The 16,989-nt window shown below is 36.4% G+C and overlaps 1 protein-coding gene across 2 annotated transcripts in view; it reads right to left on the bottom strand.

The window, feature by feature from the left end:
* Window positions 1-16,989, bottom strand: part of PSME4 (proteasome activator subunit 4) — a 93,783-nt gene that overhangs the window by 5,557 nt on the left and 71,237 nt on the right. The window contains exons 33-44 of one of the 2 annotated variants that reach the window (XM_045827534.1): window positions 16,626-16,779; window positions 15,981-16,050; window positions 14,954-15,079; window positions 14,063-14,215; window positions 12,046-12,150; window positions 11,382-11,473; window positions 10,348-10,479; window positions 9,797-10,005; window positions 7,968-8,053; window positions 4,206-4,334; window positions 3,129-3,284; window positions 1,349-1,523 (exon numbers count right to left, since the gene is read on the bottom strand). In XM_045827534.1, coding sequence (XP_045683490.1) covers window positions 1,349-1,523; window positions 3,129-3,284; window positions 4,206-4,334; window positions 7,968-8,053; window positions 9,797-10,005; window positions 10,348-10,479; window positions 11,382-11,473; window positions 12,046-12,150; window positions 14,063-14,215; window positions 14,954-15,079; window positions 15,981-16,050; window positions 16,626-16,779 — 1,587 coding nt within the window. The remainder of the gene's footprint in view (window positions 1-1,348; window positions 1,524-3,128; window positions 3,285-4,205; window positions 4,335-7,967; window positions 8,054-9,796; window positions 10,006-10,347; window positions 10,480-11,381; window positions 11,474-12,045; window positions 12,151-14,062; window positions 14,216-14,953; window positions 15,080-15,980; window positions 16,051-16,625; window positions 16,780-16,989) is intronic. The other variant, XM_045827535.1, reaches the window with a different exon arrangement.

The raw sequence follows: 16,989 nt of genomic DNA, 5'->3' as shown, positions 1-16,989 counted from the left end.
AAAAACACTGGTAATCGGGATGCTCACAGGAATGGTTGAGTTTGGTAGAAAAACAGAGGAAGAAGTGAAGACATTACCCAAGATTAAAGGAGAGAATCTTACAAGCAGCAAGAGAAAAGGGGACAGTAACCTACAAAGGAGTTCCCATCAGACTGTCAGCTGATTTCTCAAAAGAGACCTTATAGGCAAGAAGGAGCTGGAAAGAAGTATTCCAAGTCATAAAAGGCAAGGACCTACATCCAACATTGCTCTATCCAGCAGAGCTCTCATTTAGAATGGAAGGGCAGATAAAGTGCTTCCCAGATAAGGTCAAGTTAAAGGAGTTCATATCACCAAGTCCTTATTATATGAAATGTTAAAGGGATTTAACTAAGACAAAGAAGATCAGAAATAGGAACAGTAAAATGACAACTCACAATTATCAACAACCAAAACTAAAAAAGCAAAACCAAAAATGAACTAAGCAAACAACTAGAACAGAAACAGAATCAGAGAAATGGAGATCGCAGGGAGGGTTATAGTGAGGAGTGGGAGGGGAGAGAGGAGAAAAAGGACAAGGAATAAGAAGCATAAATGGTAGGTAAAACATAGACTGGAGGAGGTTAAGAATAGTATAGGAACTGTAGAAGCCAAAGAACTTATATGTATGACCATGGACATGAACTAAGGAGGGGGAATGCAGGTGAGGGGAGTGCAGGGCAGAAGGGAATAAAATGGGGGAATGGGACAACTGTAATAGCATAATCAATAAAATATATTTAAAAAAAGAAAAAAAAGGGAATTTGGAGTCATCAAAATTGTAAATAATACCATTTAGTAATATAATAAAGACCTTAAACTCCTATGGTACTTAATTATTAATACATAAAGTTCTCAAGTAAAGAAACTAAAATATACATTGGAAATTTTTTGGAAGCTGCTATTAGGTAACTATATGACATCATTAAGTGCCTGCTATAATTAGCACTTAAGAGCTTCATATTTGAAGCACTTACTGCAAATTCAGTAAGCTTCCTACTTACTAATAATCTTTATTTTTCATTATTCTTATGACTGCAATTACTTATGGCAAAATCAGATGCTTCTTTGCAAGCACATTTAAATTTTTCTTTAATCATGACATTTTAATTGATTTGTTTCTCTTGTTTATGTTATTGTACAGGTTTCTCTGTTCCTATCTCAATTTTAGCTTTTACATACCAGGACTTGCCTTCTATACACGAAGCTCCTCAAAAACACAGACAACTATTCCCAGTACCTAGCACAGCTCTAGGGCACATACAATTTATTCAATAAATATTTGTTGAGTAAGCCTGGTTAATTCCCAAAAGAATATGGTGTTTCCTACCAGTATTGTTACCTGCAGAAGGAATCGTATCTCCTACAAAACGAGGGTCTCGCTTTCTTTTCTTCGGTAGTTTTGTTTTGCAAAGTTGTTCAAAATGAATCTGCATAGTACTATCTATGGTAAGGAAGTTACACTGTAACAGACCACTTAAGGTGGTTGCAGCCATCTCTCGAACCTGCAGAGACAATCACTTTATTAGAGCTAGGGTCCCAAACCTGGTGGAATAACAGAGACCAGAGGGTGATATGGGAGCTGCGGGGGGCACTGTCCTTGGCATTTGTATAAATGCTCTTTTGCAGTTTCTTAAGAGATTTTTTAAAAATAATTTTTACTTTTCAATTATAGTAGACACAATATTGTATCAGTTTCAGGTGTACAACCCAGTGATTAGACATTTATGTAACTTATGGAGTGATCACCCTGATAAAGCTAGTACCCATCTGACACTGCAGTTTTTAACAATATTAATACAGAGACTTTATGACACTGTCAAAGGGTCTATAGCCCCCAAGTGGAAGAAAGCCGCTACATTCGGGTAAATGTTTGTTTTATATAAAATTAAACTCCACAAAATGTTTAATCTCATACTGAAAGCTTTCTTTAAACATTTCTCAAAACAAAGTTTTTCCCCAATATGACCATAAATATTACCATAAATTTAACTATTACTGATATTCAGCAGCACATTTTAAAAATGATAGTTTTAATAAACATCATGGTTATGTTTATGGCAACAACTGTGTTTAAGCCAACTACATGGATGGAAATATAAAAATAATATATAAAAATGCTGTAAAACAAGGTCCAGAAAATGTTAAATTTTAATGCAACTGCTATAGTCTTTGAAGTTGCTAAACACTGACTTTCAAGTTTCCACCTTCCCATTTGCATTCTTTAGTTAAAAACAGTAACAGAAAAAGTTTCAATTTATGATTTTGTGTTGGGCCACACTCACAGCCACCCTGGGCTGCATGTGGCCTGAGGGCTACAGGTTGGACACCCCTGGTAGACACTGTCACACTCAAAGAACTTAAGGAAGCTGGATTGGAGAATGAATATGCTCATTAGAGAGGTGGAGAAATTCCCATTCCCAAGTCCTATAGATATACTCTATTTTCAGTGCTCTCTGATATAATACATAGTAACTGGCATTGCTCCACTACATGGAAAACCCATTAAGCCCATAAAATAAAATGAGTATTTTCAATTACATTTTCTTAACCTAAAGCCAATTTTGGAAGTTATATCTTATTCCAGGTTTATCACAACATGCTATTCTTATATTAGGCTATTTCAACTAATAAATATACCTTTTTATACAAAACTTTAATGTACTGCCACCACAAAACTTATCTTTAATTTCTCTACCAAAGAAAATAATAGGGGACAACAATTCTATCTTTAAGTTTACTGGATTTAACTACATGCATTTACATGTAGATTTTCATTCTCTTGAAACCACTTTCACGTACATTTTTGTAAGTCCTTTAAAAATTGGCAAGATACACAGAGTATTATCACATGCAATTTCATAGATAAGAAAACTCTTGTTCACAAAAGAGAAACCAGGACAAGACCTGACCAACGTTTGTTACCATTTGTACTACAGGAAATCACGATTAGGGTATCAAAACTAATCCTGTAGGGCTGTTTAAAATGAAAGTCACTTTTAAAATTTACACTTTAATACAACACATCAATATGTAAATAATACTTAAAAGGAGCCATGATGCTTTCTTTAAATTTATTATATTTCTATTTGCTTTAACTTAAATTTTACCTCCAGCTGTTCATCCTCCAGAAGACTTATAACCAGCCACCTGATGTCTTTAACAGCATCTTCATTGTTGAGGAAAATAAAGAGGTTATAAAACACCATGGTCTGGAGGTAGGTCAGTACTGTGTATCTAGCATGCCAAGAACTGCTTCTTGCTGTCTGAGAATGAGAAGTAAAAACAATGAAAACAGTGCTGACAAGAGAATGAGATGACAGACACTGAAATTACCCACAAATTATATAATCTTCTAAAAAAATTCTACCTATTTTACAGGTATAGTTAGAGGAAGCGCACCTTATAGTTCCTTCTAAATGAAGGGTTGTCATGAGCTATTTCAGGTAAAGGCATTCAGGATATATGAATGGTTGAGAGTAAAGGGAAAGGAACACACAAATACAAGTCAATTTTAGAAGAGAAAAATGATTTATAATTAAAGACTCACTCCTCCAAGAGCTGCACATTATTTTATTTTATTTTTTATAGTAGCAGGGCATTGAAAACAAGAAAGATTAAGAACTACTAAATTCCACTACAAAAAGAATACCAAAATTTTGAGCCATTGAAACATTTTTCAGTGTTATTCAAACTTAAAAAATCTGAAAACCATGGGAATATGGTTCATTTTTTTGTATTATATAATACACGTATGACCTGAATAAAGCTGAGCTCACAGTTTACTAAAAATGCTGCCAGAAAATATAAAATCACCTACGCCTTCCCACCGTCAGCCAGGAATTTAAGTGAATAAAATAATGGGGAACTGATAAAAGAGAATGGCCATTCCCTCCCCTCATGAGCGCTTTGTACCCTAGGTGCTTCAATATGAACTCTTTATGTATACAGAAAAACCTGGGGTTGAGTGACCTGCCCAAGGCCATAGAAGTTGGTGACAGAGCCAGATAAGGGAATCTAGGTCTGTTCTCTGGTCTATACATGTATTCTCTCATACTAAAAGAAAACTCAAAATGAAAACAAGTATCAGGTACTGCTGTGCACTGCAGTTGACTTTGTGAAATTCTTAGAATGATAAGCCAAACTTCCAACCAAAAGACATATATATATATTTGTTATACACTTACTTGTTTTAGCACCTTAAGTACCAAAGGCACTTGATGAGGGTAAAGCAACCCCTGAGACATTAGTGATAAACATAACTTTGCATCTCTTTTCAGTTCATCATAGCTATTGTCATTTTCTACTGGGGCAATCTAGAGAATAAAACAAACCAAAGACATAAATTGAAAAATAACAGCCAATAAATACAAAGGCAACCTCCTTTCCCTCACTCAGAATAATTTCCCTCCTAACCTCCAAAGTGAATAATGATTAAGAAAAAATAGTATCATTATGAATGAATGAATTTCAACAAACTCAGTGACTTGGATCCATTGCAGTTATTCTTTTTACTGATGCTACAACTGGCTCCTAGGTCCTTTAACATGCTTGTAGCATCCCTGGTTTCCACTATGACAAGATGACCTAGGTATATCCTACACATTTCTTGGTCTAATCCTGAAATCAGCCATTTCTCCAACCAACCCTGGTTTTTCTAGTGGGAGATGACACTTAGAAACTGCAGGCTGGGCACTAGGAGTACTGCCTGCTAGTAGGATGATTAGTGGTCCTGGGCTTTTTCAGTGGACACTACTAGCAAATAAGCATATTTTCTAAATAGAAATGTGTCATGAGATCAAAACCATAGTTTGAAATTTAGGATTACAGGGATTTACTAAACAGCTAGGACTTTTTATATCTCTTGTCTTTCATGATAAAAATCTTGATTCCTACTGACAATTATTATTTGCTCTTTATTATACAATACACATAATAGTTTCACTCCAATAAAATTAGTAAGGACATCATCTACAAGGCATGTATGAATTTCTAAGTTTTTAAAAGTCACTGCTCTGTTTATTTATCCTACCAAACAGACACACAGTGGGGCATGGTTCATTTATTTAATTTTGCCTTTTTCTGTCATTTAATTTTGTTTTAGGGTCCCAAAGACAAATTCATAAAACAACGTACATTCATTCTACCTTATTTTATTTGTCTCTAACTCTTAAATAAGTATTCTCGAAAATATTCTAAATGTATTTTCTTTTTTAAGTATAAATTTCCAAAAAAAAATTATTTTTCTCTAACACACCAAGGATTATATCAACTTACATAAAATATTCAAAGCTTAGTAGTATGAAATTTCTCTGCATGCCCATAACAAATGGAACTTAACCAAAACCTTACTGTGACAAAGACCCTGTTCTTTACCCAAACTTCAGATGGGATCCTCCTGAGACCCCCTTTTTAAAAATATATTTTATTGATTATGCTTTTACAGAGTCCCATTTTCCCCCTTCACTCCCTCCACCCTGCATACCCCCTCCCACCCACATTCCCCCGCTTTAGTTCATGTCCGTGTGTCATACATCTAAGTTCTTTGGCTTCTACATTTCCCATACTACTCTTACCCTCCCCCTATCTATTTTCTACCTACCATCTATGCTACTTAATCTCTGTACCTTTTCCCCCTCTCTCCTTCTCCCACTCCCCTGCTGATAACCCTCCATGTGATCTCCATTTCTGTGATTCTGTTCCTGTTCTAGTTGTTTGCTTAGTTTGTTTTTCTTTTTGCTTTAGGTGTGGTTGTTAATAATTGTGAATTTGCTGCCATTTTACTATACATATTTTTGATCTTCTTTGTCTTAGTTAAATCCCTTTAACATTTCATATGATAGGGGCTTGGTGATGAACTCCTTTAACTTGACCTTATCTGGGAAGCAGTTTATCTGCCCTTCCATTCTAAATGAAAACTTTGCTGGATAGAGCAATCTGGGATGTAGGTCCTTGCCTTTCATGACTTGGAATACTTCTTTCCAGCCCCTTCTTGCCTGTGAGGTCTCTTTTGAGAAATCAGCTGACAGTCTGATGGGAACTCCTTTGTAGGTAACTGCCTCCTTTTCTCTTGCTGCTTCTAGGATTCTCTCCTTCATTTTTACCTTGGCTAGTGTAATCATGATGTGCCTTGGTGTGTTCCTCCTTGGGTCCAACCTCTTTGGGACTCTGAGCTTTCTGGACTTCTTGGAAATCTATTTCCTTTGCCAGATTGGGGAAGTTCTCCTTTATTATTTGTTCAAATAACTTTTCCACTTGTTGCTCTTCCTCTTCCCCTTCTGGTACCCCTATAATTCCGATGTTGGAACATTTAAAGATGTCCTGAAGGTTCCTCAGTCTCTCCTCATTTTCTTGAATTCCTGTTTCTTCCTTTTTTTTCTAGTTGGAATGTTTCTTTCTTCCTTCTGGTCCACTCCGTTGATCTGAGTCCCAGTTTCGTTCCCATCATTATTGGTTCCCTGTACATTTTCCTTTATTTCACTTAGTGTAGACTTTATTTTTTCATCTAATTTGCAACCAAATTCAACCAATTCTGTGAGCATCCTGATTACCGGTGTTTTGAACTGTCAATCTGATAGCCACTGGGCTGGCTATCTCTTCATCGCTTAGTTGTATTTTTTCTGAAGCTTTGATCTGTTCTTTTGTTTGGGCCGTTTCTTTTTTTTGTTTGTTTTGAAGCGCCTGTTACATAGTGAGGGGCGGAGCCTTAGGTGTTCACCAGGATGGGACAACCCACCTTGCTGGGTTGTGACGTTGTATGTGGGGCAGGGTTCTAAGAGAGAACAATGGCACTTGCTCTGCTCTTTGGCAAATTTCAGTCACCTTCTCCACTTCCCCCAAGCAAACTGGGCCCTCTGGTGCTGATTCCTGAGTGGGTGGGCTTGTGTACATTCCAGGACCCTGTGGGTCTCCAATGAACTCTCCTGTGAGGCTGGGCATCGTTCCCAGCACCTCAACCCCCACAGGTGTTTTCAATCGGTGTTTTGAGGCTTTATTTCCCCAGTGCTGGGACCCTGGGCTGCGTGGTCTGTCCCGCTCCCCAGTTTTACCTCATTTATCTGTGTGTGAATGTGGGACCACTCAGTTCACCAGCTGCCTTGTGCACTGTGCCCCACTCCACAATCCGCCACTTCTCTGGGTCTGTCAGCTGCCGCTTTGCCTCAAGTCTTCTCCACCTGGCTGCCCAACTCTGCCCCTCCTACTGGTCTGGATGACTGTGTCTTTTTTAACTCCTTGGTTGTCGTACTTCCATACAGTTTGATTTTCTGTCAGTTCTGGTTGGTTTTTGTTTTTTAATTGTTGTTGTCCTTCTTTTGGTTGTGCGAGGAGGAGCAGTGTGTCTACCTACACCTCTATCTTTGCAGGAAGTCCCCGACCCCTTTTTTCTATCTCAGTTTTATTACCTTCATCCTGACTAGAGGAGTAATTAAAACCACCTAAGGTTATACTGTTCATCAAATAAAATTTTAAGGTCATATGATTACCAGATATACCTAAGTGACTTCCCATACTTATTTCCTAGAACTAATTACAGTGCCATTTAGCACTGTAAAATAAATGCAATATACCAACCATTTTGATCTTCAGGTCCATTACACACTGTATTAAAAAGTCAGAAATAGCTATATTCCAAAATTTCATTGTGGCTTTTCTTTTTAGCTATTAGTATTTTTCTAACTATTACTTGGAAATTGCCTATCAGTGAAACAATGTTCTGTCTATAAACTTTTCACCTTATCAAGATCCTACTCCTACCTAACATTACAAAGGTATTTCAACAAATATTGAACTACTATCATCTAATGATTTTCCTGTGGCTATCCTATTTCTTTGAGACACAACCAAATTATACAACACAGTCTGAAAACCTATTAACCCTCAGATGATAGGTATAAATCTCTTTTGAAGGTCAAAAGGCAATGCATTATTAATTTTAGGCATAAACGTACCTTAAAAAACAAAGGTAAAAGCTGAAGTTGTTCTGTGACTGCTGTGGAGAAGGATCTTCCTGCACTTGCCATTAGCCATTTCAATACTATTTGGAAATGAATAGGCAAAATCAGTCTTTGTTATCCAATTAGACACCACAAAGTACAACAGTACTGTATTGCCAGTGTCAGACAGCCATTCTGACAGTGCTTCAGTGTTAATAAACATATTGTGTATATTGCTTCATAAACTAGACACCAATCAGCAGTATGACAGAGCTCACAATAAAAGGTGTTAACCAAGCTAGAATGCTGAAGCAACTCTCAAAGAATGAATCAGCAAATTAACAAGTCTACCAAATAAAACTAGCCTTCAATAATCCCAAAGTAGCAAAAATAATGACTTAAGTTAGTTGTTTATATTTAGAATCCTTCAAAAACTTTTAGATATAAAAACAATAGGACACCACATATTACCAAGATAATTTTGAAAAAGAACTATGTTGGAAGACTCATACGTCTAGATTCCAAAAACTTACTACAAAGCTATAGTAATCAAAACAGTATGATACTGACATAAGGACAGACATACAGACCAATGAAACAGACTAGAAAGCCTAGGAATAAACCCTCACACATTTGGCCAATTAATTTTTAAGAGTGTCAAGACTATTCAATAGAGAAATGAAAGTCTTTTCAACGAATGGTTCTAAGAAACTGGACATCCATGAGCAAAAAGAGTGAAGCTGGTCTCTTACCTTATACCATTCACAAAAACTAGAGTGAATGGAAGACTCAAACATAAGGGATAAATAAAACTCTTAGAAGAGAGCCTAAGGGAAAAACTTCATGACATTGGATATAGCAATGATTTTTTTGATACCAAAAGTAAAAAAAGTAGAAAGGGGAAAAATGATAAATTTGGCTTTATAAAATCAAAATGCTTGCGCATCAAAGGACACTATCAAGAGAGTAAAAAGACAATCCACAAAATGGGGAATATTTGAAAATCATGTATCAAATAAGAGACCGATATCCAGAACATATAAGAACTACTCCTCAACAACATAAAACCCAAATCAAAAACAGGCAAAAGACTTGAATAGGCATTTCCCCAAAGAAGATACAAAAATGGAAAATTAGCAAATGAAAAGATGTTCAATAACTAAACATTAGAGACATGCTAATTGAAACCATGAGATATCTTCTTTACACCCAATAGGATAGCTATAGTCATGAAAACAAGTGTTGGCAGAGATCTGAAAGGATCTCTGAAAGGACCTTGCTGTACTGCTGGTATGAAAAACGGTGCAGCTACCACAGAAAATAGCTTGGTGACTCCTCAAAAAGTTAAAACACAGATTTATCATATGGCCTAGCAATTTATACACAAGAATTGAAAGCACAAACTCAGATACTTCCACACCAAAGCTCTTAGCTGTATTAATCACAATAGCAAAAATATGTAAATAACCTACATGTCCACCAACAGAGAAATAAACATTTTGAAAACACTATGCAAAATGAAAAAAGAAGACATGTATGATTCCGCTTATATGAGGTGCCTAGACTAGGCAACATCACAGAGACACGAAGTAAAACAGCGACTGCCAGGGGCTGCAGCCAGGGGAGAATCAGTTGCTGCTTAATGGGCACAGTCTCAATTTTGTAAGATGGAAAAAAGTACTCAAGACAGATGGGGATGGCTGCATAACAATGTGAATCCATTTGATGCCACTACTATTTTATATTAAGTACATTTTATCATAATAAAAAAAGGGAGAAAAAAGCCATAGGAAAATATAAATAAATATCTGTTTTAAGCAAATTTCTACTAACTTGCTACTCACTAGTTTTTAAGAGTTTAATGCCCTGAGTTCGTTCATCTTCTTCCCCAATTCCATTTTCTTCCATAACATGGTTCTGAATTTCTTCATCCACATCCATGAGGGGTTTCAATTTCTCTAGAATGCGAGCAGTAAACTCAGGGACACGAGGGGATGTGGTTGGCGCAGTGTTTGGCAAAGAAACATCTATCATGAATATGTAGGTCAGCACACTGGAAAAGAAAATACGTACAGTAAGAAGAGATCCCACGTTCTCAATAAAACTAGGGTTCAGAACTTATAACTCAACAAAGACAATTCCTGGAGAGGGTCTTTTGTGCCTGTGCCTGCAATTCTGAGATAAGAACTGGGGTGCGATGACTCTGGCTTTCAAGCACACCGCCATCCTATGTGACATTCAGAGCGGTTTGTCTAGTTCCCACAACACAAAACAAAATTTGAGGAAGAGGACAGCGTGAAACTCAATAGTAACACAACCAGTGTATCATTAGATATTAAAATTTAATAAAAAGAGCTCAAGAGGTGTGCTGAACCACAGAGAAAATAATACCTACCTCCCTATTCTTTCCCTGACATTTTTGTAAACCTGGGTGAGTTTGGGTTCCAAGTACTTCAACAGTCTGTGCAATAGCTCAGGCACTCTCCACTCCTGCTGGGCAAGGCCGCCTTGCAGAACATAGAGTCGACTAAAACGAAAGCACAGGAGAGCTGTATCAGGGTCTTTACATATTGACAGTATAGACTAACGATGTCTGTATCCACTGAAAAGTGTCCATTTTCTCACCTAATAATAAAAATCTTTATATTATAAAGATTTCATTTTCCCTGCCTCATTTTCTTTGTATTCTCATTTTATGTCTACTATCAAGAATTAAACAATTATTCTTAACAGGATTATCTAGAATTCTTTCTCTTATCCACTATAAGAGAAAGATACTCCACCCAATCTATTTTTCCTAATAAGAAAGAGTAAACAATGAGAAGCTGTGAGAAAAAAGTTAATACTGTCCCGGGACAAAAAGGCAGTCCTGACATAAAAGTGAAGGCTGAATCTAACTTAATATTATGTTGTACTGAAATGGATCACATCCTATCTCACAGAAGTACAGGTAACCCTTAAACAACATGAAGGTTAAGGGCACTGACCTTTGGGCAGTTAAAAATCCCCATGTAACTTTTGACATCCCCCAAATTTCAATTATTCCTCACTATCTGCAGGGCGACTGGTTCCAGGATTCTCCTACGGATGCCATAATCACCCAATGTTCAAGACCCCAATATAAAACGATGTACAACAAAGCATACAGTTGGCCCTCTACATCCGTGAATTCCTTTACTGAGCCAAGGTTGGCTGAATCCCTGGTTGCAAAAGCTGGGGTATAGAGGACTGACTGCATATGTATTGAAAAAAATCTGCACATAAGTGGACCAGCACAGTTTGAACCCATATTATTCAAGGTTTAACTGCAGTAACATTATCTAGCCTTCATGAGCACAGGCAGTTTGCTTCCATTCATACATCAAGCACAAACATGTTAGGTTTTGCTGTAAAGTCTTTTGGTATCTACATAAGTTTCTTTTTATTTACCATGCATCTACAAAGGACCCGCCTTCACCACTCAATGGTGACTCCAACAGCAGCTCAAAAAGCCAATGAAGTTTCCGGGGATCTCTGCTCTCCTGCGTTGAAAATATGAAACAATTAAAACAGGTGTCTACAATTCTGTAAATAAGTCAAATTCTGTTATTTTAGAAATATAAGTATTATCTACAAATAAATGCATATATAAATACAGGCACAGGAAGAAAATCAAATTAAAACTCACAAGTGAGTCAAATCTACATATGTTATCATAGCTCATACACAAAGATTAACAATGAGAAAATTGTTAGCTAAATAGATTTTCCTTAAATCAAAGTATATGAGCTATGGATTTACTTAGCATTAAAAATAACACCAATAACCCTGTATCATCTGGCTTTTACTATATATAAGTCACATATGATTTGACTTATGACCTAATCTAAAATATTGTGAAAACCATGGCCAAGAAGATATAATAATCTGTTAAGGTTATCACTCAAGCCTTATTTGCAAGACTGAACAGATCCATTTCCAATTGTGTTAAGATGATACAACTATAAATAAAATTTCATGATTCAAGAGGTATAGTGAGATGTCACAGATTTTGAGAAAGAGCATAATGTTTGAATAGGTGAGTTAGACACAAAAAGTAAGCAGAAGAACTTACACAGGATGTCGCTATACAAGTTCCCCAGTCGTTGTAAGTTTCCACCGTGATGTTGGACAACGCCGTTCGAAGCAGAGGGCAAAGAAGTGCCCAAAGCTTCTCCACCTACTCAAACAAAAAACACAGGAAAAAGTTCATGATAATTAGAACATATTTCTTCAACTATCTTTCCCAAGAAACAAACACATACAAACACAAAAACTGCATTTAAATTTCTTCTTAGAACACTCCAATAATCCAGGGAAGTACACTGTATTTTCATCAGACATACCCAGTTATAAGGTGAATTTTTCCAAAAAACTTATTCAGGAAAGAGGAGACACCTTGCATGATTCCTTATGATATCATGCTACTGAGAAATTCTCTTAAAAATTTCTTTTTAAGTTTTATTTATTTATCTTTAGAGAACGGGAAAAGAAGAGAGGGAGAGATACGTCAATGTGTGGTTGCCTCTTGCACACCCACTACTGGACAGGCCTGGCCTGCAACCCAGGCATGTGCCCAGACTGGGAATCCAACGGGTGACCTTTTGGCTCACAGGCCAGCGCTCAATCCACTAAGCTACACCAGCCAGGTCCAATTTTAAATAACAGAGGATACTGGGCTGGAAAAAATCTGCATCATTTCAAATTTTGCATGCTTATTGAGGCCACATGATTGAATTCTAATATAGGAAGCAATGACATTTTAATACAATTTAGTCTTCATCTGTAGCATAATTTTCAAATTTCAAGTTCTGGATTGCCGTCAATAGTCTTTTAAAAGTGTTCTGTTATAAAGACTGCAAATATGTGACCAGATGCTCCGCACAGTTTAATAGGAATCCAAATCACCTTGGGATCTTGACAAAAGGCAGGCTGATTCATTAAATCAGGGTAGGGCCTGAGATCCTACCTTTCTAACAAACTCCCAAATGATGCCCATACTGCAGGTCCAGGGACTGCACGTTACTAAAAAGGACTCACACAGAGCCCTGACTGGTGTGGCTCAGGGGGCCGGGCTTTATCCCACAAACCATAAAGTTGACGGTTTGATCCCCAGTCAGGGCACACGCCTGGGTTGCAAGTTCAGTCCCTAGTTGGGAGCAGGCAAGAGGCAACTGATTAATGTTTCTCTCACATATAGAACAAATGGGGAGGGAGGGCTTAGGATAAAATTTCCAGTGGTAGCACCAAGCATTGATAAAAAAAAAAAAAAACAAAACAAAAAAACTTTTAAAGCTGTATCTTAATTTATAAGGAAGGGATATGTGTTCTGGAAAAGAAATAACTAAAAAAAGACAAGATGACAAGAGTATGTGTGACATGCTTAAATATAATTAACATACTTTCATTTAATAGGAGATTTGAATATATATAACTAATATATTAAAAAGTGTCCATAGGCCTCCTAAAAGTATGTGTAATTAAGTTGGCCAAAAACAATTACTTGTCTTCTCTTTGAAGAAATGATGGCCTGCCTTATATTCAAGCACTCCAGTCATTTCACAAGGTTATTTTCAGTCTAGTGCATTTTGCTAAGAAATTAACCTTCGAGCCAATATATAAAACTTTTTTAAATAGTGGGATGCCTGCTCCCCAAAAAAGGGTGTATGTGTATGTCCAATTCAAACTGCCTACAAGACAAAGTTTGCAATGTAGATGGCCAAGGAGGCTAAGAGAAGGGATTTAAGCAGAAGCTGCAGAGTGCCCCATGAAGGCAGAAACCCGTGAGCAGCACTAGCCAACAGATACAGTGCGTAATGTGGGACCGGTGTTCTAGGATCTTCCTATTTTTCAAGAGAAACCGAAATCTTTTTGTATGACATATCCTGATACCCCCCTACAATGTTGGCAAATAATCCGAAATTTAAAAGATACTGAATATTGCCTATGTATCAATAATTTGTGGCCTATACTCAAAAGCAATACGGAATTGAACATTTCATACTTTAAGTATTAATACCTAATATGTTGGGAACTGCTGCATAAATGGAAAATGTAGTTTTAACAGAGAATGTACTGTACAAATACATCACCTTTTCAAAAGTCCAATGTTTGGAGCCTCTGATTAAACCAGCTATAATTTCTGCAACACATCGCTGGGTGCTTTCATGTGAATCTGCAACCAAACGTTCTAAATGGGGCTTCAGAATAGGCAAAAAGGCATCATCAAAATTTCTGAATATACCCTGTAAAAACAAAAAATGAAAGTTCCTCAGTATTTAAATGACTATCATCTCCATCATGATTATGCTTGTATTTGTTTACTATATTGCTGCTGTGTTTTTAAAACCCAACGGTTCTCTCCTCCAGAACTTTATATTTTAATGTGATATGTAAAATGGCAGTATTCTTATCATTTTATCTTAAAGGTATTGTTAATCAATAAAAAAGACTAATAATCTTTATACCTTAAAAATATCACACCCCCCCTCAAAAAAATCAAATGAATATAGTTTGCTGGGGTATTTTGTTTGCTTAAACTGTTAATTATAATTATTAGAGATAAATACTAAAAAGTTTTTGTTCTTTTTTAAGCAAAGAGTTCTAGGACATTAAGCCACAATCACTATGACTGGCATAACGTCTGGAGTCATTTTAAATGAAAATAACAAATGACTAAACTCGAACTTTATTTTTTTTAAAGATTTTATTTATTTATTTTTAGATAGAGGGGAAGGAAGAAAAACATCAATGTGTAGTTGTCTCTCACTCGACTCCAACTGGAGACCCTGCCCGCAACCCAGGCATGTGCCCTGACTGGGAATCAACTAGGGACCCTTTGGTTTGCAGGCCAGTGCTCAATCCACTGAGCCACACCAGCAAGGGCATAAATTCAAACTTTAATCAAATACTTTAAAATACATGAACCTACAAAATGACAATCACTAAGCTTTATAAAGAAGGTATATAAAGAACACAGTTACCTTAAAGAGGCAAAAACGTCGAGGATTAAATTTATCTTTTCCTTTTCTGTCTTCTAAAGATAGAAAAGTAATTAACTGTTCAACAAACTTAGGATCAGAAAAATGATCGAATATAATCTGTTCTGCCTATAAAATTAAAAAAGAACAACATACAATGTTTAAAATGTATTTAAAAACATAATTCTGAAAACATTAAAATTCATCTGTAAAGTTTTAATACTCAACAATAGGCTATTTTTGTTCTAAAGAATTTTTAGTGCTTAGAAGTTTTCTAAAACCAATATAACATTGCTTCCTAAAACTGCTAAATCCTTAAGAATAGCTAAAAGTTTCCTTCAGATTTTTCTCAAATCAGCAGATCTTCTGCTCGAGAAATGAAGACGTAATGCTACTGTGTACCATTTTATGTGCAATTTAGAAAAAGTCCCCAAACTACAAACCAAATCCCAGTAAATCTTTACAAAGTATCAGAGGTTAAAAAGTAAACTATGTTCAGAATTAGAAAATGAAGCTACAACACCAGTAACTTAATTGAGGAAGACATAAAATTAGATGACGTCTTTAAATCAACTTTCAAAATGATAAAATGTTTCAGGAAGACTAAGGAGTTCCGCCTTAAATCTAAAAACATTTATTTACTGGGTACCCATCATTTATATGCAATAAAAAACTAAAAGCCAGTCTTTGCTTTCAAGAAGTTTGTTTGTTGGCAGATAGAAATGGTCACAAAAAACAAGCACATCACTACATAAAGTGGTGCCCAAGTGAGTGCTAAGTGGGGCAGTAACTTCAGAGTAACCGTAGACACAGACAGATTCCAGACAACTGGCTTTACTAGAATGGGGAGAACAAGAGAGAGGCAGGGGTGGAGTAGGGAGTACACATTTACCAATATTTAACCCAGGGCTATACTGAAATACACAAATTGGGGGAAAAACATGAACTGAGTTTAAAATGAATCTGGCTAAAACTAAGATGCATTTGAACCACCGTAAGTGTTTACACATGGTGAAAATGGAATGCTTACCTCTGTCAAATCCTCCCTGCTTCTGCCAAGCTTGGGCTGCTCTTCCACACCAGCATAAACAACCATATTCCTACACAGTAAGAGTTTATATTTGTAACACACATAGAAAAAAATTAGAGCTTCATGGATAAAAAGCATTAGAAGGCACTTTTAATAAACTCTAATTAGATGCTAAGTTTGGGGATAAGAGTACACCACTAAGTCTTGGCCTCAAAAATCTATCAGATCACTGTATCCTTATGACATAAATTACTGGAGTCAACAATAAGAGATAAATAAGTATTTCTCTGGGCTGGTTTAGGCATGTTTAATATTAACAGGTAGGAATATAATTTAGGGCAGCTATTAACAAACGCCTTAGACGTATAATGGTGGGACTAGAAGTCTAAGGGTTTTGGTGGAAAAAAAAAAAAAAACCAAAAAACAAGAAAAGAGGCAGGACCAAGGCATAGCATTGGCAAGAGCCAAAGAAAAAGAGGAAGAGTGAAGAGGAAAAAAACTAAAAAGTGTGTATTTTGCGTGACAGAGTCCCTTCTAACTGCTTCTAGTGCTTCTGAACATCCCCCAGAAATTCAAAGATGATAAAACAAATTATATCGAAGATAACCTGTTTAATAATAAGGTGCATGGCAAGATGCAACTTACTGTGGCCAGGTGTAGTATCCCCAGTGAGTTTTCTCCACAAAGCAAATTGACTCCCATTCTTTTTTAGTTTTTGGTATGCTTTTGCTATCATAATGCAACCAGTGATTATCAGGCCTATCACCAGCAAGAGTTTGGGTGGGTTTAGGGTATCCACCTAAGGAAAAGAAAGTTATATTTGATGAACTTAAAAATAGCCATGTGATAATTACTCTCAACTTCCAATCAACAGGATTAGTATGCCTGTCTTTATAATAGGACTCTCAAAACAGGCTCAAGGCAATACTGATCATCTGTATATGAGGCATTTCAAACCCAAGGGGAAAAGATTCTCCAGCAAATAGTGTTTGGATTATTATTTGGAGAA

The sequence above is a fragment of the Phyllostomus hastatus genome, unplaced genomic scaffold (assembly GCF_019186645.2).
Source record: "Phyllostomus hastatus isolate PE091 unplaced genomic scaffold, TTU_PhHast_1.1 phas_scaffold_78, whole genome shotgun sequence".
NCBI lineage: Eukaryota > Metazoa > Chordata > Mammalia > Chiroptera > Phyllostomidae > Phyllostomus > Phyllostomus hastatus.
Note: the sequence above shows the minus strand (reverse complement) of the source record. Positions and strands in the feature narration are given on the sequence as shown.